The 24,324-nt window shown below is 48.6% G+C and overlaps 1 protein-coding gene across 1 annotated transcript in view; it reads right to left on the bottom strand.

Annotated features, from left to right (window-relative positions):
- The window catches only part of ctr9 (CTR9 homolog, Paf1/RNA polymerase II complex component), a 97,656-nt gene that overhangs the window by 29,894 nt on the left and 43,438 nt on the right, over nt 1-24,324 (bottom strand). Inside the window, exons 15-17 of the mRNA XM_072466162.1 lie at nt 12,893-12,980; nt 11,699-11,847; nt 1,775-1,891 (exon numbers count right to left, since the gene is read on the bottom strand). Coding sequence (XP_072322263.1) covers nt 1,775-1,891; nt 11,699-11,847; nt 12,893-12,980 — 354 coding nt within the window. The remainder of the gene's footprint in view (nt 1-1,774; nt 1,892-11,698; nt 11,848-12,892; nt 12,981-24,324) is intronic.

Raw genomic sequence — 24,324 nt, 5'->3', positions numbered from 1 at the left:
TAAGGGGTGAGCCATTTAGAACCAAGATGAGGGGGGAGTTTCTTCACTCAGGGTGGTGAATATCTGGAATTCTCTACCCCAGAGGTTGTGGAAGCTTAGTCATGAGTATGTTCAAGACAGAGATCAATAGATTTCAAGGTACTAATGACATCAAGTGATATGGGGATAGTGCAGGAAAATGGCATTGAGGTAGACGATCAGCCACAATCTAGATGAATGACAGCAGGCTCAACGGCTGAATGGCCTACCTACTGCTAAGTTCCTATGTTTGTAGGCTTGCTGCTAGGAAATGATGCACCAAAACATCCTTCAAGATTGGTTAAAGGTGAATGAAAGCAAAACCTTTTCTTTTAATTTGTTCTTGGATGTGAGTGGCAATGGTAAAGCAAGCATTTACTGACCATCCATAATTGCCATTGTGGGGGTGATGGTGACCTCCCTTCTTGAACCACTGCATTCCATGTAGGTAGCTGTATCGAAACTTCTTGGCTAAAAGAGCAGCTAGTTCTGGAGCACAAGCCTTCCGTACTACAGCTAGGATTTTGGCAGGACCCCTAGTCGTTGCTGTATCCAGTGCCTTCAGCCATTTCTTGATAAACACAGAAGGAATCAAATTGTTTGACAACTAGCATTTATGATAATGGGGACCATAAGAGGAGGCTGAGATGGATCAACCACTTGGCACTTCTAGCTAAAGATTGGTGCAAATACTTTAGCCTTGTTCACATACAAGCTCAAGTTTGTGAACGAGTGTAATTGACTGAGAACAAAAACAAATCCAAGAAGCGAATTAAGGGTTATGGTATTGGGATTGAAATAGAGCTGTTAGGCTACCAAAATTGTGGTGTTTGGAGAGACTAAGTAGTTTAGAATGAGCAATGTTCAGGGCGGCATGGTGGCAGTGGCTAGCACGGTTGCCTCACAGCGCCGCGGACCCGGATTTGATCCCGGCCCCGAGTCTCTCCCCGTGTGGAGTTTGCTCATTCTCCCCGTGTCTGCGTCCCACCATCCCAGGAATCAGTCTGGTAAACCTTTGCTGCATTCCCTCTAGAGCAAGAACATCCTTCCTCAGATAAGGAGACCAAAACTGCGCACAACATTCCAGAAGTGGCCTCACCAAGGCCCTGTACAATTACAGCAAGACATCCCTGTTCCTGTACTCGAACCCTTGGCATCCCTCAGTACTGCTTCTGACATCCTTGTGGAATTTGCACATTCTCCCCGTGTCTGCGTGGGTCTCACCCTCACAACCCAAGGATGTGCAGCGCAGGTAGATTGGGTCCTCTTTTAAAAAAATAAAATGTGGAATTTTCAAGTACATGGAGTACTTGAGAGAAATAGTATTGATGCATTTAAGGGGAATCTGGAGAAACACATGAGGGGGAAAGAAATAGAGGGTTATATGAATGGGTGGGAAGGAGCTTGTGTGGCAAATAAACAGTAGCTCAGACTATTTGGGGTAGGCAGAGCTAATTGCTCTCTGCTGTAAATACATAATTCTAGACGTGCACTGAAGTGTTTGGGTGTCCTTTTATGACATCAAAACAGAACCAAAACCACCACACTACTGTAGACTGCTTCTGGTAATCTGGACATTCTGAATTCTCCCTCTGTACCCAAACGAGTGCCGGAACGTGGCGACGAGGGGCTTTTCAAAGTAACTTCATTGCAGTGTTAATGTAAACCTATTTGTGGCAATAAAGATTATTAATATTATGCACAAAGGCCCTTGAACCCTTCAATTAGAATTTTCTAAATTAAAACAAAAAATTACCTTCAGCAGAGTCTGTTTGCAATCGAGAAGCTTTCCACACTTGAAGTAGGCTCTTGCTAAGAACAGCAGTACCTCTGTGCTCTGGTGTTTGTAAAACTTCTTCAAGCAGTTCTCATACTAGTGGAAACAAAAGCATACTTTATAGTGTCACAAAGCCTCTCCATTCCTCTTATGGAATCTGGGATGCAGTCTTACATTACAACAGGGATCACTCTTCAAAGGACTTCGACGGTTTGTGAACAAGTGTAATTGACTGAACAAAAACAAATTTAAGAAGCGAATTTTTGCACTGAGTGCTGAATTTGGTGCATTTGAGAGCTATAGTGAGAGTTTGGTGACTGAGGGAGTGCTGAATTTGGTGCATTTGAGTGCTATAGTGAGAGTTTGGTGACTGAGGGAGTGCTGAATTTGGTGCATTTGAGTGCTATAGTGAGAGTCTGGTGACTGAGGGAGTTAGGTGAGGAGGGAGTAAGGTGCTCCTTTCATTTTGTTTCCTACATTTCCGCAAAGAGTGAGATGGGAGCCGGAGTTTATAGAGAGTGCAGCTGACTGGGAGCAGAGTCGGAGGGCGGAGGTCCAGTTGGTCCACAGGGCAGCTATATTCTGTAAGGTAAGAGGGGATGGAGGCTAGGCCAGTTGCATGCTCCTCCTGTAGGATGTGGGTGGTGAGGGATACCATCGATGTCCCCGCTGACTATACCTGCGGGAAGTGCATCCAACTCCAGCTCCTCAAAGACCGTGTTAGGGAACTGGAGCTGGATGAACTTCGGATCATCCGAGAGGCAGAGGGGGTGATAGAGAAGAGTTACAGGGAGGTAACCACACCCAAGGTACAGGACAAGAGTAGCTGGGTTACAGTCAGGGGAAAGAAAACAAACAGACAGACAGTGCAGGGATCCCTCGTGGCTGTTCCCCTTCAAAACAAGTATACCGTTTTGGATTCTGTTGGGGGGGGATGACCTATCGGCGGGGGGGGGGTGACCTACCCGGGGAAGGCCCTAGCGGCCAGGTCTCTGGCACCGAGTCTGGCTCTGGGGCTCAGAAGGGAAGGGGGGAGAATAGAAAAGCAATAGTAGTTGGAAATTCAATGGTTAGGGGAATAGATAGGAGATTCTGTGGTCACAAGCGAGACTCCCGGAAGATATGTTGCCTCCCGGGTGCCAGCGCTCGGGATGTCTTGGATCGTGTCTTCAGGATCCTTAAGGGAGAGGGGGAGCAGCCAGAAGTTGTGGTGCACATTGGTACCAACGACGTAGGTAGGAAAAGGGGTGTGGAGGTAATAAACGAGTTTAGGGAGTTAGGCTGGAAGTTAAAAGCCAGGACAGAGTTGTCATCTCTGGTTTGTTGCCGGTGCCACGTGATAGCGAGGCTAGGAATAGGGAGAGAGTGCAGTTGAACACGTGGCTGCAGGAATGGTGTAGGAGGGAGGGCTTCAGGTATTTGGATAATTGGAGCGCATTTTGGGGAAGGTGGGACCTGTACAAGCAGGACGGGTTGCATCTGAACCAGAGGGGCACCAATATCCTGGGAGGGAGGTTTTCTAGTACTCTTCGGGAGGGTTTAAACTAATTTGGCAGGGGAATGGGAACCAGATTTGTAGTCCAGCAACTAAGGTAGCTGATATTCAGGACGCCAAAGTGTGTAGTGAGGCAGTGGGGAAGGGAACACTGACAAAGGAGAGTACTTGCAGGCACGGAGATGGGTTGAAGTGTGTATACTTCAATACAAGAAGCATCAGGAATAAGGTAGGTGAACTTAAGGCATGGATCGGTACTTGGGACTACGATGTGGTGGCCATCACGGAAACTTGGATAGAAGAGGGGCAGAAATGGTTGTTGGACGTCCCTGGTTATAGATGTTTCAATAAGATTAGGGAGGGTGGTAAAAGAGGTGGGGGGTGGCATTGTTAATTAGAGATAGTATAACAGCTGCAGAAAGGCAGTTCGAGGAGTATCTGCCTACTGAGGTAGTATGGGTTGAAGTCAGAAATAGGAAAGGAGCAGTCACCTTGTTAGGAGTTTTCTAAAGGCCCCCCAATAGTAGCAGAGATGTGGAGGAACAGATTGGGAATCACATTTTGGAAAGGTGCAGAAGTCACAGGGTAGGAGTCATGGGTGACTTCAACTTCCCAAACATTGAGTGGAAACTCTTTAGATCAAATAGTTTGGATGGGGTGGTGTTTGTGCAGTGTGTCCAGGAAGCTTTTCTAACACAGTATGTAGATTGTCCGACCAGAGGGGAGGCCATATTGGATTTGGTACTTGGTAATGAACCAGGACAAGTGATAGATTTGTTAGTGGGGGAGCATTTTGGAGATAGTGACCACAATTCTGTGACTTTCACTTTAGTAATGGAGAGGGATAGGTGCGTGCAACAGGGCAAGGTTTACAATTAGGGGAAGGGTAAATATCATGTTGTCAGACAAGAATTGAAGTGCATAAGTTGGGACCATAGGCTGTCAGGGAAGGACACAAGTGAAATGTGGAACTTGTTCAAGGAACAGGTACTACGTGTCCTTGATATGTATGTCCCTGTCAGGCAGGGAAGAGATGGTTGAGTGAGGGAACCATGGTTGACAAGAGAGGTTGAATGTCTTGTTAAGAGGAAAAAGGTGACTTATGTAAGGCTGAGGAAACAAGGTTCAGACAGGGCATTGGAGGGATACAAGATAGCCAGGAGGGAACTGAAGAAAGGGATTAGGAGAGCTAAGAGAGGGCATGAACAATCTTTGGCGGGTAGGATCAAAGAAAACCCCAAGGCCTTTTACACATATGTGAGAAATATGAGACTGACTAGAGCGAGGGTAGGTCCGATCAAGGACAGTAGCGGGAGATTGTGTATTGAGTCTGAAGAGATAGGAGAGGTCGTGAACAAGTACTTTTCTTCTATATTTACAAATGAGAGGGGTCATATTGTTGGAGAGGACAGTGTGAAACAGACTGGTAAGCTCGAGGAAATACTTGTTAGGAAGGAAGATGTGTTGTGCATTTTGAAAATCTTGAGGATAGACAAGTCCCCGGGCCTGACGGGATATATCCAAGGATTCTATGGGAAGCAAGAGATGAAATTGCAGAACCGTTGGCAATGTTGTTTTTGTCCTCACTGTCAACAGGGGTGGTACCAGGGGATTGGAGAGTGGCGAATGTCGTGCCCCTGTTCAAAAAAGGGACTAGGGATAACCCTGGGAATTACAGGCCAATTAGTCTTACTTCGGTGGTTGGCAAAGTAATGGAAAGGGTACTGAAGAATAAGATTTTTGAGCATCTGGAAAGATACTGCTTGATTAGGGATAGTCAGCACGGATTTATGAGGGGTAGGTCTTGCCTTACAAGTCTTATTGAATTCTTTGAGGAGGTGACCAAGCATGTGGATGAAGGTAAAGCAGTGGGTATAGTGTACATGGATTTTAGTAAGGCATTTGATAAGGTTCCCCATGGTAGGCTTATGCAGAAAGTAAGGAGGCATGGGATAGTGGAAAATTTGGCCAGTTGGATAACAAACTGGCTAACCGATAGAAGTCAGAGAGTGATGGTGGATGGCAAATATTCAGCCTGGATCCCAGTTACCAATGGCGTACCGCAGGGATCAGTTCTGGGTCTCCTGCTGTTTGTGATTTTCATTAATGACTTGGATGAGGAAGTTGAAGCGTGGGTCAGTAAATTTGCAGACGATACTGTAGCCACCTAAAATGGCTGATTCCCTATTAATTTGGCCAAAACCCGATTTAAAATGGCTAACCGAAAAGGCTGATGGGAAAAGCAGCCAACAGGACACAAACGGACAGCTGCAGACAGAATAACGTATTCGGCTCTGGGGAAGTCGGCCCAGATCGATACCTCAGACTATTAGCAGCACATCGACACAGACATCTGCAGTTTAATCGGCTATCCCCGGGAACAATTGCAACATATTAGCAATTGAATGCCGGGCCAGACCTCTCGGCGCCTGCAGTGGCCGAAACAAAGACAGGTGAACGACCACCCCCCGATCAAGGAATCGCCCCGTTATTGGACGTATCGAACCCAGTGATTGGGAACAAGTCCAGTCACTTGGGACTCAGGGTCAAGGGCCGCCCCGAGAGGCGGGAAGCCCCTGGGCCCTATAAATTGAGGGGCCAAGTTCAGATCTCTCTCTCTCTCCCTTCTTCTGCTCGCAACCTTCGCAAGAACATCGACCAGAAACAGTAAGTCTGACTCCAGCGATCGCTACCCGATAGAGATTCCTAGCCATCGACCCGTATCAGCCTTTTGAATCCCACAGGCCAGATCCAATTCGATAAACCATTCGTTTCCCTGACCTGGTGGGCCATCCCCAAAAGTTAAGTATTGGCCAGTAGTGGTAGGTTTTGATATAGATAGTAGGATTATTGTGTAAGTATTGATTGCTGTACATAATAAATGACCGTTGATTTCAATCTTACTAAGCGGTGAGCTGGCTTATTAATCATAACTCGAGCTTGAACCACGTGGCGGTATCAGAAAGATACCTGGCGACTCGTGAGCAAAGGTGACATAATCAGAGCTAATAAAACTAAGGCTAAAAAGAGCAACAATACGAAGATTGGTAGAGTTGTGGATAGTGAGGAAGGCTGTTGTCGGCTGCAAAGAGACATAGATAGGATGCAGAGCTGGGCTGAGAAGTGGCAGATGGAGTTTAACCCTGAAAAGTGTGAAGTGGTCCATTTTGGAAGGACAAATATGAATACAGGGTTAACGGTAGAGTTCTTGGCAATGTGGAGGAGCAGAGAGATCTTGGGGTCTATGTTCATACATCTTTGAAAGTTGCCAATCAAGTGGATAGAGCTGTGAAGAAGGCCTATGGTGTGCTAGCGTTCATTAACAGAGGGATTGAATTTAAGAGCCGAGAGGTGATGATGCAGCTGTACAAAACTTCGGTAAGGCCACATTTGGAGTACTGTGTACAGTTCTGGTCGCCTCATTTTAGGAAGGATGTGGAAGCTTTGGAAAAGGTGTGCAAAGGAGATTTACCAGGATGTTGCCTGGAATGGAGAGTAGGTCTTACGAGAAAAGGTTGAGGGTGCTAGGCCTTTTCTCATTAGAACGGAGAAGGATGAGGGGCGACTTGATAGACGTTTATAAGATGATCAGGGGAATAGATAGTGTAGACAGTCAGAGACTTTTTCCCTGGGTGGAAAAAACCATTACAAGGGGACATAAATTTAAGGTAAATGGTGGAAGATATAGGGGGGATGTCAGAGGTAGGTTCTTTACCCAGAGTAGTGGGGGCATGGAATGCACTGCCTGTGGAAGTAGTTGAGTCGGAAACATTAGGGACCTTCAAGCAGCTATTGGATAGGTACATGGATTACGGTAGAATGCTATAGTGTAGATTAGTTTGTTCTTAAGGGCAGCACGGTAGCATTGTGGATAGCACAATTGCTTCACAGCTCCAGGGTCCTAGGTTCGATTCCGGCTTGGGTCACTGTCTGTGCGGAGTCTGCACATCCTCCCCGTTTGTGCGTGGGTTTCCTGTGGGTGCTTCGATTTCCTCCCACAGTCCAAAGATGTGCAGGTTAGGTGGATTGGCCATGATAAATTGCCCTTGGTGTTGTGTGGGGTTACTGGGTTATGGGGATAGGGTGGAGGTGTTGACCTTGGGTAGGGTGCTCTTTCCAAGAGCCGGTGCAGACTCGATGGGCCGAATGGCCTCCTTCTGCACTGTAAATTCTATGATAATCTATGATTAATCTAGGACAAAGGTTCGGCACAACATCGTGGGTCGAAGGGCCTGTTCTGTGCTGTATTTTTCTATGTTCTATGTTCTACCGGTTGTGAAGTGCTATGGGACCTCCTGAGGTCATGAAAGATGCTATAGGAATACAAGTTATTTCTTTCTGTCAATTCCACACAAAGGCTGATGGGCTGGAAGATGCTCTCCTTCCCAGTTGACTCTAAAAGTCCAAAAGGAAGTAAATTTGCGCAGTACCCCATTGCATTCCTAGCTCAGAATGAGTCTTTAATGCCAACAAATACCCTGCAATGTGGGGCTTTTTAGCCAAGAAAGGGCAGAAGCCGGACCCGAGAAATGTCACTCTGATAAGAGTACTGGATGTTAGCCAAGGTGAGAATAATTGGGTAGACTGTGGATTAATGGGAAGTCTTGTGGCACAGTGGGTAGTGTTTGTGTCTCCAAGCCAGTTTTGGGTTAGAGCCCCAATCTGGGGCTCGATGGAAGATGCATTCATAACATGGCCAAACAAGTCCATTATCAATCTGCAAATCCTTCTGGTACGTCCATGGCAAGTGTTAAGAGCTGGAATCTCCCGATCAGCCAGAAACTGCAGAATAAAATGGCAAACCACGGCAGTACCTCGACAAGTATAACCATAGACCAACACATGGGAGGTCGTGATCGGCAGGAGAGAGAGAGAGAGATAGAAAGAAAAAGTAGGGTTTACTTTATACTATTTACGATCTGGGAGCATTTTGTTGCAAAAAAGGAGAACTCGCCCATTCTCACCAAACAGCCTCAGCCAGTATAACTTAAAAGGCTCACATGTCAAAATTACATTTAATAAACTCAGGCTGTTAGAAATCTCCTCTCATGTAACTTTCAATGACTGCTGGCATTTCCATGCCAAATTATAGCTTATTGTTAGAGGGGGTGTTTAATTATATTTCTGTACAATCCTACAGTAAAGAGGTCATTTGATTTTTAAAAAAAATCTTTAATGGAATATGATCATTGCTTGTTGCCCATACGAAAGTGGTGGTAACAGCCTTCTTGAACTGCTGCAGACCATGTGCTGTAGGTATACCCACAGTGCTGTTAGGAAATGAGCTTCAGGATTTATGGTCGAGTGAAATTGAAGAAATGGTGACACAGAATCCCTACAGTGCAGAAAGAAGCCATTCGGTCCATCGAGTCATAGTACCAAGTCAGGATGGTGTGGAGGCAAAATTACAGCTGGTGGTGTTCAAATAAGTCTGCTCTTCTTGATCTGCTAGGTGGTAGAAGTCGCAGATTTGGAAGGTGCTGTCAAAGCAGCCTTGGGAGACTTATTGCAATGCATCTTCTATGTGGTACAAAATGCTGCAACTGCACAGTAATGGTTGGGGGAGTAAGTTGATGGATAGAGTGCCGTTCAGGTGGGCTGCTTCGTCCCCGATGGTGTTGAAGTTCTTGAGTGTTGTTGGAGGTGCACTCATCCAGGAAGTGGAGAGTATTCCACTACACTCCTGACTTGTGCCTTTTAGATGGTGGACAGGTTTGGGTAGTCAGGAGGTGAGTTACTCCTCACAGAATTTCCAGCCTCTGATTTGCTCTTGAAGTCAGTATTTATGTGGGTAGTCCAGTTAGGTTTTGGGTCAATGGTATTCCCAAGGATGTTGATGATGGGGAATTCAATAATAATGAGGCTGTTGAATGTCAAGGGGAGATGGTTAGATTCTCTCTTGCTGGGGATGATGTTATGGTTCAGACCAGAACCCCAATTTGTTATAGGATTCTGGACGAGAATCCAACTTTTTACTTCGGAAAATTGTGAGGAAATGTTACTGCGCGCAGGAGTAATAACACTGACCAGCAGATATCTTATCACCCTCGTGTCTGCGCGGGTCTGACCCCCACGACCCAAAGATGAGCAGGGTAGGTGGATTGGCCATGCTAAATTGCCCCTTATTTGGAAAAAAAAGAATTGGGTACACTAATTTAAAAGAAAAATGATGTTCAGCATAAATTGTTTGTGCCTTGAGTTGAGCAATGATTCATGATAACAAAAACCAAAATGACATGATCTTGCAGTGATGGAGTTATACTGTAGACTTCGATGGTTCAGCATTGAAGGAGTGCAACTTCCCAGTATGCCTATTGTCAAAATTAAAAAACAGTTGAAATTGTTCAAGAAAAAAATCAATAAAAATCCCTGGCCTAGGACTTAAACATGCACCATTATCTTGCCTATGTGACACATGCCTTTGGGATTTGATAATTACTTGCTTAACCCACCACGAGAAACCAAGATGATGTCAGTACTTTCAAGGGGTGTGTCTTCCTCAATCTTGGTGTCTCATCCTCCCTCTCTCTTTATGAATCTCCTTAAAACCCAGCTCAAAAAAAGCATTGAGTCACCCATCCTAATATTTCTTGCTTTGTATCGGTGTCAATTTTTGTTTGATTATTTTTCCGTGTGACACTTATTTCTATATTAAGGACATAGTTGCAAGTTGATCTCGAGTGGCCTGATGGATCTGAGTCACTCTCTTTATACCCAGGATCTGTTGAAAGACAGACCAAGCCAATCTGTTAGAGAAGTGTTTGCAAAACCTTGAAACAGATTTATAAAATGTTTTCATGGTCCTGTTCTGGTGTTAGTATTTACTTCATCCTGCATTTGATGTATTAACTGCATAAAATGTTGAAATGCAGAGGTCACACTGATAATTTTATACAAATGCACTGATCCACAGTCTTGAATATAATAGAAGGTAAGTAAAGGCCAAATTAATGTCTCCACCTGCTTGATGCCTAATAAACCACCCATTTGGAAGTATTTGCATTAGTAAAATTGTAAGTGTTATAATCATATTATGCCTCATCACAAAACAAATTCAGGCCTATTTTCTTCGGCTGCTAATTTTCAGACCCTTTTGCCTTTAGCCACTCTGATCCCAGAGTTTAAAAAGTATCTTGTTTACTAATGACTGATACTGTATTTTCACCCCGTACTACACTGGATAAATGAATCAAAGCCGTGAGCAAAACCATGCAGACCAAGAAGTTACAAGCTCGAAAATTGGACTTTGCTGAATTTACTTAACTGGAAGCAGGTTGGGTCACACAGTTGGCCGCGGTGCCTGCGATAGTGAGGGGGAAGTGTAGCCAAGCTTTCCCTAACCCTGATGGTTATTCCTTGATGCTATTGTAGAATATATTTGAACACTGTGAATCAAAGGTGACTGTGATCCTCTCTCGTGGAATCAGGTGCTAACACGTTGTCTAAGCTGTCGCACACTGACAACTTTGAAGTAGCAGAAAATTTCTGTGGAACTATACGCAGTGATTTCAGAAAAGAAAGGCAAAAGTTAAAATAATTGACAAAGAACCTGGGGCAGCACAGTGGTGCAGTGGTTAGCACTGCTGCCTCGCTATGTTGAGGACCCGGGTTTCATCCCGGGCCCGGGTCACTGTCTGTGTGGAGTTTGCACATTCTCCCAGTGTCTGCGTGGGTCTGACCCCCACAACCCAAAGATGTGCAGAGTAGGTGGATTGGCCACGCTACCACCAAGAAAGCACAACAGCACCTATACTTCCTCAGGAAACTAAGGAAATTCAGCATGTCCACATCAACTCTTACCAACTTTTACAGATGCACCGTAGAAAGCATCCCATCTGGCTGCATCACATGGTAACTGCTAGGCCCAAGACCACAAGAAACTTCAGAGTCGTGAACACAGCCCAGTCCATCACACAAACCTGCCTCCCATCCGTTGACCCCATCTACACCTCCCGCTGCCTGGGGAATGCGGGCAGTATAATCAAAGACCCCTTCCACCCGGCTTACTCACTCTTCCAACTTCGTCCATCGGGCAGGAGATACAAAAGTCTGAGAACACGCACGAACAGAATCAAAAACAGCTTCTTCCCCGCTGTTACCAGACTCCTAAATGACCCTCTTATGTTAGACCTGATTAACACTACACCCCTGTATGCTTCAGCCGATGCTGGTGTTTATGTAGTTACATTGTGTACCTTGTGTTGCCCTATTATGTATTTCTTTTCTTTTCATGTACTTAATGATCTGTTGAGCTGCTCGCAGAAAAATACTTTTCACTGTACCTCGGTACACGTGACAATAAACAAAATCCAAATCCAAATGCCCCTTAATTGGAAGAAAAAATAATTGGGTACTCTAAATTTATTTAAGAAAATAAAGTTTACATAAAACATATGTTTGATTCTTACCATCTGGACGGCACTGATGTACTGTTTCTGCTCCACGTAGATATGTGCCAAGTTTAACCAGACATCACTTATTTCTGCTGTGGCCTCCCTCACCTGGGCAAATACATCACGAGCCTCACGGACATATCCTTTATGCGCCAATACAGCACCTACCAAGAAACAAAGATGTTAAGAACATTTTCAAATCACTGCACCAATGTTCACAGGATAACAAAGCCATTGATAAAACATATACGATCATGGGTTTTATGAGTAAAAGGTACAGAATGCAAAACCATGCACAAGATTCATTGCAGCAACCCATTAAATCTCTTTTGATAGCCAGAGGAACAAGGGTAGCAGATGTATGGTAACACCACCAGCTGCAAGTTCCCCTCCAAGCCACACACAATCCTGACTTGGAACTATCGTCTTACTTCCACTGTTAATGGAGCAAAGTCCTGGAACACCCTCCCTGCAGCACCGTGGGTGTACCTCCATCAGATAGACTGCAGCAGTTCAAGAAGGTGGCTCATCACCACCACCTCAAGGGCAATTTAGGCGATGAGCAAGAAATGCTAACCTTGCCAGAAACACCTCACCTCCCATGAAAGGAAAACAAAAACCTTTGATGTGCCCAGATATGTTCAGAATACTCCAGATGTGGCCTAACCATGACTTCATATAGATGAGACGTGCCTTTTACTCCCTTGTATTCTATTCCTTGAAAGATAAAGGATTGACTTAGGGGACAGCACAAGTGGCTAGCACTGAGGATTCACAGCGCCAGGGTCCCAGGTTCGAATCCCCGCTGGGTCACTGTCTGTGCGGAGTCTGCACGTTCTCCCCGTGTCTGCGTGGGTTTCCTCTGGGTGCTCCGGTTTCCTCCCACAATCCAAAGACGCACAGGTTATGTGGATTGGCCATGATAAATTACCCTTAGTGTCCCAAAAAAGGTTAGAAGGGGTTATTGGGTTACGGGCTAGGGTGGAAGTGAGGGCTTAAGTGGGTCGGTGTAGACTCGATGGACCGAATGGCTTCCTTCTGCACTGTATGTTCTATGTCTATGACTATAATGTTCTCCTATCTATAATGATCTCAACTACTTCTTTCAAAATCCTGAGAAAACATCTGGCCCTGAATTAGAATGCAGAAATCCACAGTCATCACCCTCCCTTGCTCTCTCGTTCTGTTAAAATGATGGGCAGCATCTACCTATGCCATTGGCAGCATACAAATTCTTGGGATCGTTCCGGAGTACTTGTTTGTAGATTGCCAGTGCTCGGTCCTGGTGACGTTTCTCCTATTAAGGGGAAAAACAGACAAATTATGAACAAACCTCAGGTTTCAAGTCACTTAGATACAGCAGACGAAGAGATTCACTCTCCAGTTCGACATGAACTTGATTTATATAGAACCCTAAAGCAGTGAATTACTTGATCTGCTGTAGATTTAAAGCTTTACAGGTATTGTCCTGTACCCCTTGTCATTTGCTACATTTCATATAGACTCTGAAACTCAGCTTAGACAGTATGGACTATGGACTCACTGAACCCATCCCTCTCCTCATTTCAACGCCTCCCTCATAAGCCCGGATCATAAGAATATAACAGAAAATGACTGCCTTAGATTGCTTTGCACCTCTACAATGTTTGGAAGGAGTTGAGCTACATGCAATATTTTAAATTATACCCACCAGTCAATGTCCTGTGGTTTTTCTAATAGAAAGTCAGGTATTATGCTATTTTGAACAAAAGCCTTGTACCATGTTCATACACAAAATATTATTTTGCTGCTAAAATACTAGTTTAGCAACCTGCATTCATAGCTTTTTAAAATTCTTTCATGGGATGTGGGCAAGACCAGCATTTTCTGGCTCATCCCAAAGTGCCACTGAGAAGGTGGTGGTGAGCCGCCATCTTGAACCACTGTAGCCCATCTGGTGCCGATACACCCAGAGTGCTGTTTTGAAAAGAATTTTGTGATTTTGATCCTCTGACAGTGAAGGAACAGCAATACAGTTTCAGGTCAGGAAGCCGCGTGACTTGGAAGGGATCTTGTAGGTGGTGTTCCCATGCATCCACCGTTGCCCCAGTCCTTCTAGGTAATAAAGGTCAGGGGTTTGGAAGATACTGTCAAAGGATCCTTTGTGCGTTGTAGCAGTGCACCCTGTAAGTAGCACACTGCTGCCACTTTGCATCGGTGTTGGAAGGAGTGAATGTTTAAATTGATAGATGAAATGCGATTCAAGTAGACAATCTTTATCCTAGATGGTGTAGAGTTTCTTGAGTGTTGTTAGAACTGTACTGATGACTGACTTCCGGTTGCGGCTATGCCTAGGTAGGTCGCACGTTCGGCAGCTCCCGCCGGGAACGGACTTTTGGGCTCTCCAGAGGGGCCCCAACGGCAATTGTTCGACGGCTTCCAGTGTGGGAAGGTGACAGCAGGGTCCCCCCGACATTATATGGATTAGACCAGGAGGGGAGCGGTGAAAAAAGTGATCTTGGGGCAGCGAAAAGTGCGAGGGAGGAAAAAGCGACGGGTGGAGACCAAGCAGCATGGGCGCAGTGGTCGCAGGAGCAGCAGGAGTTTCTTAAACGCTGCTTTGAGGAGCTGAAGACAGAAATGCTGGCGCCAATGAAGGCGGCAATTGAGAAGCTTGTGGAGACCCAGAAGGCCCAAGGGGCGGCGATCCGGGAGGTGTGGCAAAAAGCCTCGGAGAACGAGGATGAGATCTTGGGCCTGGCGGTGAAGGTGGAGGCGCACGAGGCGCTGCACAAGAGGTGGGCAGAAAAATTCGAGGACCTGGAAAATAGGTCGAGGAGGAAGAATCTTCGGATTCTGGGTCTCCCTGAAGGAGTGGAGGGGCCCGATGCCGGGGCATACATGAGCACGATGGGCGCGGAAGCTGGATGGGGCTCATCGGGTCCTGGCAAGGAGACCCAAAGCCAACGAGCCGCCAAGGGCTGTAGTGGTGAGGTTCCACCGCTTTATGGACAGAGAGTGTGTCCTGAGATGGGCCAGAAAATAGTGGAGCAGCAGGTGGGAGAACACAGAGATCCGAATTTACCAGGACTGGAGTGCAGAGGTGGCTAAGAAGAGGGCTGGTTTCAATCGGGCTAAGGCGGTGCTCCATCGGAAGGGGGTGAAGTTCGGTATGCTGCAGCCAGCGCGATTGTGGGTCACGTTCCAAGATCGGCACCACTATTTTGAAACGCTCGATGAGGCATGGAACTTTATCCAAACTGAAAAGTTGGACTCAAATTGAGGGTTTGTCGTGGGGGGATGTTTACTGTGTTCACTTTGTTTATTACGTGTGGGGAATGTTCTTTTGGTTTGAGTGCTGGGTGGGGATGGGTGAATGGATTTGATGTGGGGGCTGTGGGAGAGTGTGGGCGTCGGTGTTGGAGGGGCAGGGCCCCGCGGAGGAAGGGGGGTTGGTGGAGGCCCGGGGATGGGGAGTTGGGGTAAGGCCGCAAAAAGGAGCTGCGCCAGAGGGGGCGAGGCCATCTCAGGAAAGCGCGGGCTTTTTCCCGCGTTAGGAAAGGATGGGAGTGGGGCCGGGGGGGATTCTCACACTGGGGGGTCGATGGAATGGGGGGGGAAGAGGCCGGGGTCAGCAGGAGTCAGCGGACTTACGGGAGTGTCATGGGGGGAGCAAAATGGCTAGATGTGGATCTAGCGGGGGGAGGGGGGGAAACAGGGTTGCTGCTGCATTGGCCAAATTGGAGCTGGAAGTAGGAGGTAGTCGGGGCGGGGGTCCGCCGCCTGGGGGACTGGAGGGTGCGGGAGGCACGGGCACGTGGCTGGCCTAGAAAAGGAGATGGCTAGTCGGCAGGGGCGAGTAGCCCCCCAATCTGGCTGATAACTTGGAATGTGAGGGGCCTGAACGGGTCGGTCAAGAGGGCCCGGGTGTTCGCGCACTTAAAGGGACTGAAGGCAGATGTGGTTATGCTCCAGGAGACACATTTGAAGGTGGCAGATCAGGTTAGGCTGAGAAAGGGATGGGTAGGGCAGGTCTTCCATTCAGGGCTGGATGCGAAGAACAGAGGGGTTGCAATACTGGTGGGGAAGCGGGTGACGTTTGAGGCAATGAATATTGTAGTGGATAATGGAGGTCGATATGTGAAGGTGAGTGGTAGGTTGCAGGGGGTGCAGGTGGTACTGGTTAACGTATATGCCCTGAATTGGGATGATGCCGGATTTATGAAACGCATGCTGGGTCGGCTTCCGGATCTGGAGGTAGGAAGCTTGATAATGGGGGGGGGGGGGGACTTCAACATGGTGCTGGACCCAGCACTGGACCGCTCTTGGTCCAGGACGGGTAAGAGGCCGGCTGTGGCCAAGGTGCTCAGGGGGTTTATGGACCAGATGGGGGGAGTGGACCCATGGAGGTTTGTCAGGCCGCTGGCCAGGGAATTTTCCTTCTTTTCCCACGTCCATAGAGCCTACTCCCGGATAGATTTTTTCATTTTGAGTAGGGCGCCATTCCCGAGAGTGGAGGGAACGGAATATTCGGCCATAGCCATCTCGGACCACGCCCCGCATTAGGTGGAGCTGGAGTTGGGGGAGGAGAGGGACCTGCGCCCGCTGTGGCGCCTTGATGTGGGACTATTGGCGGATGAGGAGGTGTGCGGGCGGGTGCGGGGGTGCATTGAAAGATATTTGGAGGCCAACGACAACGGGGAGGTGCAGGTGGGGGTAGTCTGGGAGGCGCTGAAGGCGGTGGTCAGGGGAGAGCTAATCTCCATTAAGGCCCACAGGGAGAAGAGAGAGGGGAGAGGGAGAGGTTGGTGGGGGAGATTTTAAGGATGGACAGGAGGTATGCAGAGGCCCCCCGAGGAGGGGCTACTCAGGGAGCGACGGAACCTCCAGATGGAGTTCGACCTGTTGACCACAGGGAAAGCAGAGGTACAGTGGAGGAAAGCGCAGGGAGCGACGTATGAGTATGGGGAGAAGGCGAGTCGGATGCTGGCACACCAGCTTCGTAAGAGGGAGGCAGCGAGGAAGATTGGTGGAGTTAAGGATAGAGGGGGGAATACGGTGCGGAGTGCGGTGAGAATAAACGAGGTATTTAGGGACTTCTATGGGGATCTGTACAGGTCTGAGCCCCCAGCGGGGGCTGTGACGATTCTCAGATCAGCTGAGGTTCCCGAGGGTGGAGGAGGAGGGGGTGGCTGGTTTTGGGGCGCCGATTGGGCTGGAGGAGCTGGTTAAAGGATTGGGGAGCATGCAGGCGGGGAGGCCCCGGGGCCGGATGGGTTCCCGGTTGAATTCTACAGGAAATACGTGGACCTGCTGGGCCCGTTGCTAGTGAGGACTTTCAATAAGGCGAGGGGGGGGGGGCCTTGCCCCCGACAATGTCTAGGGCGCTGATTTATTTGATCCTGAAGCGGGACAAGGATCCACTGCAATGTGGGTCGTATAGATCGATCTCGCTCCTCAATGTTGATGCTAAGTTGCTGGCAAAGGTGCTGGCTACAAGAATTGAGGACTGTGTCCCGGGGGTGGTTCATGAGGACCAGACGGGATTTGTGAAGGGTAGGCAGTTAAATACAAATGTGCGGAGGCTCCTCAATGTGATATGATGACCCCGGTGGAGGGGGAAGCGGAGGTAGTGGCAGCTATGGATGCGGAGATGGCCTTTGACCGGGTGGCGTGGGAGTATCTTTGGGAAGTGTTGCGGAGGTTGGGGTTCGTGGAGGGGTTCATCAGCTGGGTCAGGCTGCTATATAGAGCCCCGATGGCGAGTGTGGCTACGAACCGGCGGAGGTCGGAGTACCTTCGGCTGTACCGTGGTACGAGGCAGGGGTGCCCCCTGTCCCCCTTGTTGTTTGCACTGGCAATTGAGCCTCTGGCCATGGCACTAAGGGAGTCCAGGAAATGGAGGGGACTGGTCGGGGGGGAGGGGCGGGGGGAGGGGCGGGGTGGGGGGGGGGGGGGGGGGGGGGGGGAAAGAGGAACACTGGGTGTCGTTGTATGCTGACAACCTGTTGCTGTATGTGGCAGATCCAGTGGAGGGGATGGCGGAGGTCATGCGGATCGGAAGGGAGTTTGGGGACTTTTCGGGGTATAAAGAGTGAGCTCTTTGTGGTGCATTCAGGGGATCAGGGAAGGGGGATAGACGAGCTACCACTGAAGAGGGCGGAAAGGAGCTTTCGGTACCTAGGGATCCAAGTAGCTAGGAGTTGGGGGGCCCTGCACAAGCTCAATTTGACGCAGTTGGTGGAGCAGATGGAGGAGGATTTTAAAAGATGGGATATGCTGCCACTCTCACTAGCGGGTAGGGTGCAGTCAGTAAAAATGCCGGACCTCCCGAGGTTTCTCTGTGTGTTCCAGTGCCTTCCCATTATGATCCCCAAGGCCTTTTTCAAACGGGTAAGTAGGAGCATCATGGGTTTTGTGTGGGCGAATAAGACCCCGAGGGTGAAGAGTGTGTTTCTGGAGCATAGCAGGGACAGGGGGAGAAACTGGCGCTGCCGAATTTGTGCGGCTATTATTGGGCAGCCAATGTGGCGATGATCCGTAAGTGGGTAATGGAGGGAGAGGGGGCGGCGTGGAAGATGTTAGAGATGGCGTCCTGTGCGGGCACGAGCCTGAGGGCGCTGGCGACGGCACCGCTGCCGCTCTCGCTGACAAGGTACACCACGAGTCCGGTGGTGGCGGCGACGTTGAAGATCTGGGGGCAGTGGAGGCGACACAGGGGCGAGGTGGGAGCCTTGGTTTGGTCTCCGATTCGGGAGAATCATCGGTTCGTCCCGGGAAGGATGGATGGGGGGTTTCGGAGCTGGTATCGGGCAGGGATTAGAAGAATGGGGGACCTGTTCATCGATGGGTCGTTTGAGAGCCTAGGGGCGCTGGAGGAGAAGATTGGGTTACCCCCGGGAAACGCTTTCAGGTACATGCAAGTGAGGGCGTTTGTGAGGTGGCAGGTGAGGGAATTCCCGCTGCTCCCGGCACAGGGTATTCAGGGCAGGGTGATTTGGGGTGTACGGGTTGGAGAAGGCAAAGTTTCGGCGATTTACCAGGAGCTGAAGGAAGAGGAGGCGGCCTCGGTGGAGGAGTTAAAGGGTAAGTGGGAGGAGGAGCTTGGGGAGGAGATAGATGAGGGTCTGTGGGCTGATGCCCTGAGTAGGGTTAATTCTTCATCCTCTTGCTCCAGGCTCAGCCTAATACAGTTCAAAGTTACTCACAGAGCGCCTATGACAGGGGCGAGGTTGAATAGGTTCTTTGGGGGTGGAGGACAGGTGTGGGAGGTGCTCGGGGAGCCCGGCAAATCACGTCCATATGTCCTGGTCGTGCCCGGCACTGGATGGGTTTTGGAGGGGTTTTGCGAGGACTATGTCCAAGGTGGTGAAAGCCCGGGTCAAGCCGAGCTGGGGATTGGCATTATTTGGGGTAACAGACAAGCCAGGAGTGCAGGATGTGAAAGAGGCCGGTATTCTGGCCTTTGCATCCCTGGTAGCCCGGCGGAGGATTTTGCTATTATGGAAAGATGCGAAGCCCCCTAGTGTGGAAGCTTGGATCAATGACATGGCAGGGTTCATCAGGAGAGGATAAAGTTTGCCTTGCGGGGGTCTGTGCAGGGGTTCCTCAGGTGGTGGCAACCGTTCCTAGACTATCTCGCGGAGCATTAGGAGGAGGTCAGCAGCAGCAGCCCAGGGGGGGTTTCCTTTGGTGGGGCGTTTGGCTGGGTGGGGGGGGCTTCCCTATTGGTGCTTTTAAATGTCATATGGGGGGTTATTGTATATGGGGGAAATCCAATGTATAATGTTTGATTGTTGTGTTCTTGTTTCTTTCCTTTTGTTGGGGGGGGGGGGGGGGGGGGGGGGGTCTGTTGAAATATTTGAACAAATATATTTTTAAAAAAAAGAACTGTACTGATGTAGACAAGTCAAGAGTATTCCATCACTTTCCTGACTTGTACCTTGTAGATGTTGCACAACCTCTGGGCAGTCAGGAGGTGCATTACTAGCTTCAGAATTCCCAGCCTTTGGCTTGTTCTTGTAGCTACAGTATTTATATGGCTAGTCCAGCTCAGTTTAATGGTAAACCCTAGATATTGATAGCGGGGAGCTGAAAAAGCTGAAATGGAACTCAGCAGCCCCCTGAACAACTGAGCAGCCTTTTTAGGACCACACTGTTCACCTCCCTTGTATGAAGGAGTTAGAAAAGGTGCCTTAAACATTGTCTGCAGCTGGCAGGAGATCCTTCAACATGATCGCAAATCAATCTCAAAAAATATAAAGGTGACATTGGTCACCAGTGGCACATGGAACATGCACATTCTCTTTTTTAAAAATAAATTTAGAGTACCCAATTATTTTTTTTCCAATTGAGGGGCAATTTAGCGTGGCCAGGCCACCTACCCTGCACATCTTTGGGTTGTGGGGGTGAGACCCACTCAGACACGGGGAGAATGTACAAACTCCACAGACAGTGACCTGGGGCTGGGATCGAACCCGGGTTCTCAGTGCCATAGGCAGCAGTGCCTGAACACGCACACTCTCATGGTCAATGCAATGCAGAGAGACCGGAGAGAAGAATTGCTCTGGTCGGTAGAAAGCTGATTGAGTACGATGTGCAGATATACACCCTCAACGCGACTCATCTACTTGAAAGGTTAGCTTAAGGAAATTGGTGCAGGTTAAACATTCTCTTCTGGAGCAGCTGTGGAAATGAATGGTGCAAAACTGGTGTCGGATTTGCTGCAATGCATTCGTCAATAAGTTCATTTCCCAAGGGTGTTTAATGATCGACTGGTGCTTAAACTCAACCTGCATGGTAACAGGTAAGCAACTCTCACAATGTGCATGTCCCTTCTGTGGCCAACTTTGATGCAGTCTATTGATGCAGTAAATTCTATGATGACTTCGACTCTTTGCTTCTCGGACACTTCAATATTGGTGCAGATCAGCAGTTGGAGGAAGGGGTCATCGGAAAAAAACAGGGGCTGGATTCTCCGCCCCGCCACATTTCTGTTTCACTCCACCGGCGGGATGCTCCCATTGTGGGGCAGCCCCATGCCATCGGGAAACCCCCGGGCTGCCGGCAAAATGTAGCACCCCGCCGGCAGAGAATCCAGCCCCAGGGTTTCTATTCTGTGCATTGACCCCTATTCTGTGCATTGACATTTAATCGACAATGTCAGCACCAGACAGAGAGACTGCCAAAATGCCACTGTTTTGAAAGCCATGTGTGATGCCGACTTCTGGACTGACCACCATTTTACCATTTTAAACCTAAACATCAAGATCTATCCCCGAGACGTGCCCGGAGCATGAAGGTCTAGAGGTGTCACAATGCTCAAACAGGCTGTCATTAAGCAAACTATATCAGAGAAACTTGAAAAAGCCTCTGACAATGACTGGGCAACTATCAGTGATATAGTGCACTGCACTCAGTGATACAGTGCACTCTACAGCACATCTCTAGAAGTCTTTGGCCCGACCTCTCAAAAGCATCAAGATCAGGTTGATGAAAACAATGAGGTAACCCAGAAACTACTGCAGGTGAAACATTACTACAGTGTTTGCCTCGACGATAAGTCATTACTATCCAACACAATTTCTACTGAAACACCTGCAGGACTGTCCAATGCAAGCTCAAAGGAATGCAAGATACTTGGCTGAATCAGAAAGTAGGGACTTCCGTCATATGCTGACATAAAAGACTGCAAGAGATTCTATGATGCACGGAAATCTGACTAAGGGCCCAATTCATCACCAATCCTCTGTGCCGACGGGTCAACACCTCTTACAGAAAATATCCAAATTCTAGAAAGGTGGGAAGAGCACTTTAGCCTCATCCTCAATCAGCAAGCTACCACAAGGCACCATCAATCACTCTCTTGATTCTCCCATGCTGTTAGAAACAATTATTATTAAATATTGGCAAAGCTCCAGGGGCTAATGCCAACCCAGCTGAGATCTACGTGGTTGGAGGTCAATGCTAGCGAAATCTTCACTTGAATCTTTCTGAACCAATTAATGCAACATCTCAATCAGGATCTGGGGCGAATTTCTCCCGAAACGGCGCGATGTCCACCGACTGGTGCCCAAAATGGCGCCAATCAGACGGGCATCGCGCCGCCCCAAAGGTGCGGAATGCTCCGCATCTTTGGGGGCCGAGCCTCAACATTGAGGGGCTAGGCCGACGCCGGAGGAATTTCCGCCCCGCCAGCTGGCGGAAATGGCCTTTGTTGCCCTGCCAGCTGGCGTGGAAATGACATCTCGGGGCGGCGCATGCGTGGGAGCGTCAGCGGCCGCTGACAGTTTCCCACGCATGCGCAGTGGGGGTAGTCTCTTCCGCCTCCGCCATGGTGGAGACCGTGGCGGAGGCGGAAGGGAAAGAGTGCCCCCACGGCACAGGCCCGCCCGCGGATCGGTGGGCCCCGATGGCGGGCCAGGCCACCGTGGGGGCACCCCCCCGGGGCCAGATCGCCCCGCGCCCCCCCCCCCACCCAGGACCCCGGAGCCCGCTAAGGTGGTCTAATTTACGCCGGCGGGATGGCAATTTATTGGCGATTCCCGCCCCTGCCGAATATCCGGTGCCGGAGACTTCGGCAACCGGCAGGGGCGGGATTCACGCCAGCCCCCGGCGATTCTCCGACCCGGCGGGGGGGTCGGAGAATCTCGCCCCTGTTGCCAGAAAAGGTTGAGGGACCATTAATACGGTGTTCACAGTTAGACGCTCCAGGAGAAGTGCCAAGGACAGAACATAAACCTCTACAGTACACCATGTTTGTTGACCTGACCAAAACCTCTGACATAGCAAGCAGAGCGAGCCTTTGGTAGATAATGGAGAAATTTGGCTACCCTGAGAAATTCATTAATTACTATTGTTTGACTGTTCCACGACAGCATGTGCATCCTGGAGGATGGGATTTTCTGACCCATTCCCAGTTATTAATAGAGTCAAATAGGGCTGCATGCTACCACTAATTCTCTTTTGCATGTTTTTCTCCACCACATTCTCCGACGACTTCCATGCTGGTGATTCTGGAACATCGCAATCAGATATCGCACGAATGGGAAGCAGCTCAATCCAAGACAAGACAACTCTGCTTGCCAATGACTGGTTCAGAGCTGGACATACAACATAGCATGAATTGTTCTCCAACACATGGGACAATTTTGGCTTGACAATCAGCATGAAGAAAATTGAAGTAATGAATCAGCCTGCTCCAGGAAAGCCCTATCTCAAGCCCTAGTTCCATGACCAGAACCTGTTAGCAGTGAATACGTTCACTTATCTTGGCAGCAACACTCTCTGTCAAGCTGTTTCTACTGATATCAAAGAGTAGCCTTCGGCAGGTTGAAAGTCCTTAGAACAATAGTCCTGCCCACTCTGCTCTACACATGCGAGGCTTGGACTGTGTACAGTGGCATGGCAAGAGGCTCAAGGTGAGCTGCCTTTGGAATATTGTGAAGATCAGACGGCAGGGCAAAATACAAGATGTTGAGGTGCTCACCTGAGTTCACATGCCAAGCAATGACACGATATTCAGAGTCACTGGGTGGCAGAATGGCACAGTGGTTAGCACTGCTGCCTTATGGCGCCAAGGACCCGGGTCACTGTCCATGTAGAGTTTGCACATTTCCACCCCCGCGTGCGGGTTATCACCCCCACAATCCAAAAAGATGTGCAGAGTGGGTAAATTGGCCACACTAAATTGTCCCTTAACTGGAAAAAAAGAATTGAATACTCGAAATTAAAAAAAGACAGTCGATACTGAGTTGAGCTGGCTATGTAGCCAGAATGCCAAACACTCGCTTACCAAAGTGAATCTTCTATGGAGAGCTTAATTCTGGGGTGTGCCTCATGACGGCCGAAGAAAGTACTAAAAAGGCACTCTGGAGGCTTCTCTTAGGAGCTTTGCTATCACCCTTGAATCTTGGGAGTATTGCACCTGGCTCCACCAAATAAAAAACGGTATGGCCTCCTTCGAATTCCAGAGCATATCAGAGGTAGAGAGAAAATGCAAGACGAGGGTATTCCAAGCCAGCAACTCATCCAAAAGTCAATTGTCTGCCACATCCTGCCCTATTTGCAGCAGAACTGTCTGGGCACTGATTAACCATAGCAGTCATCTACAAACCCACCAGAACCATACCAAACACCCCAGAGGGTGGACATGGTCATCTTTGCCTCTAAGGACATGCAAGGACCAGACAGAATTTGATACATAGCCACGTGAGGAGAAATTGAGATATTTGACCAAGTGTTTTGTCACCTAAGTTTTATTCTTTTTTTTTTGTTCATGGGATGTGGGCATCACTGGCAATTATTATCGATCCATAATTTTCCTTGAGAAGGTGATTGTGAGAAGATAGGTTTTATAGAGGAGGGAGCGGCGTAGAGATTTAGGGAGGAACTTTGAAAGCTTGGTGTCCAAGCAGCTGAAGGTACAACCACTCAGGGCTGTGCAATTAAAATTGGGGGAGCACAAGAGTTCAGAATTGGTGGAAGCCAGAGATCTAAGAGGTATGTAGGCTGAAAGAATTTACAAGCAAGGGACGAGGCCCATGGAGGGATTTGACTGCAAGGATGAAAAGTGTAAATTTAAAGCCCACAAAGGTTAATTGTTGTTAAACAAATACTGGGGGAGTTCAATTGCTATTTAGCTTGTAACACAGAATAGTGTT

The sequence above is a fragment of the Scyliorhinus torazame genome, chromosome 10, assembly GCF_047496885.1.
Source record: "Scyliorhinus torazame isolate Kashiwa2021f chromosome 10, sScyTor2.1, whole genome shotgun sequence".
Lineage (NCBI taxonomy): Eukaryota > Metazoa > Chordata > Chondrichthyes > Carcharhiniformes > Scyliorhinidae > Scyliorhinus > Scyliorhinus torazame.
This window is presented reverse-complemented; position numbering and strand designations above follow the sequence as displayed.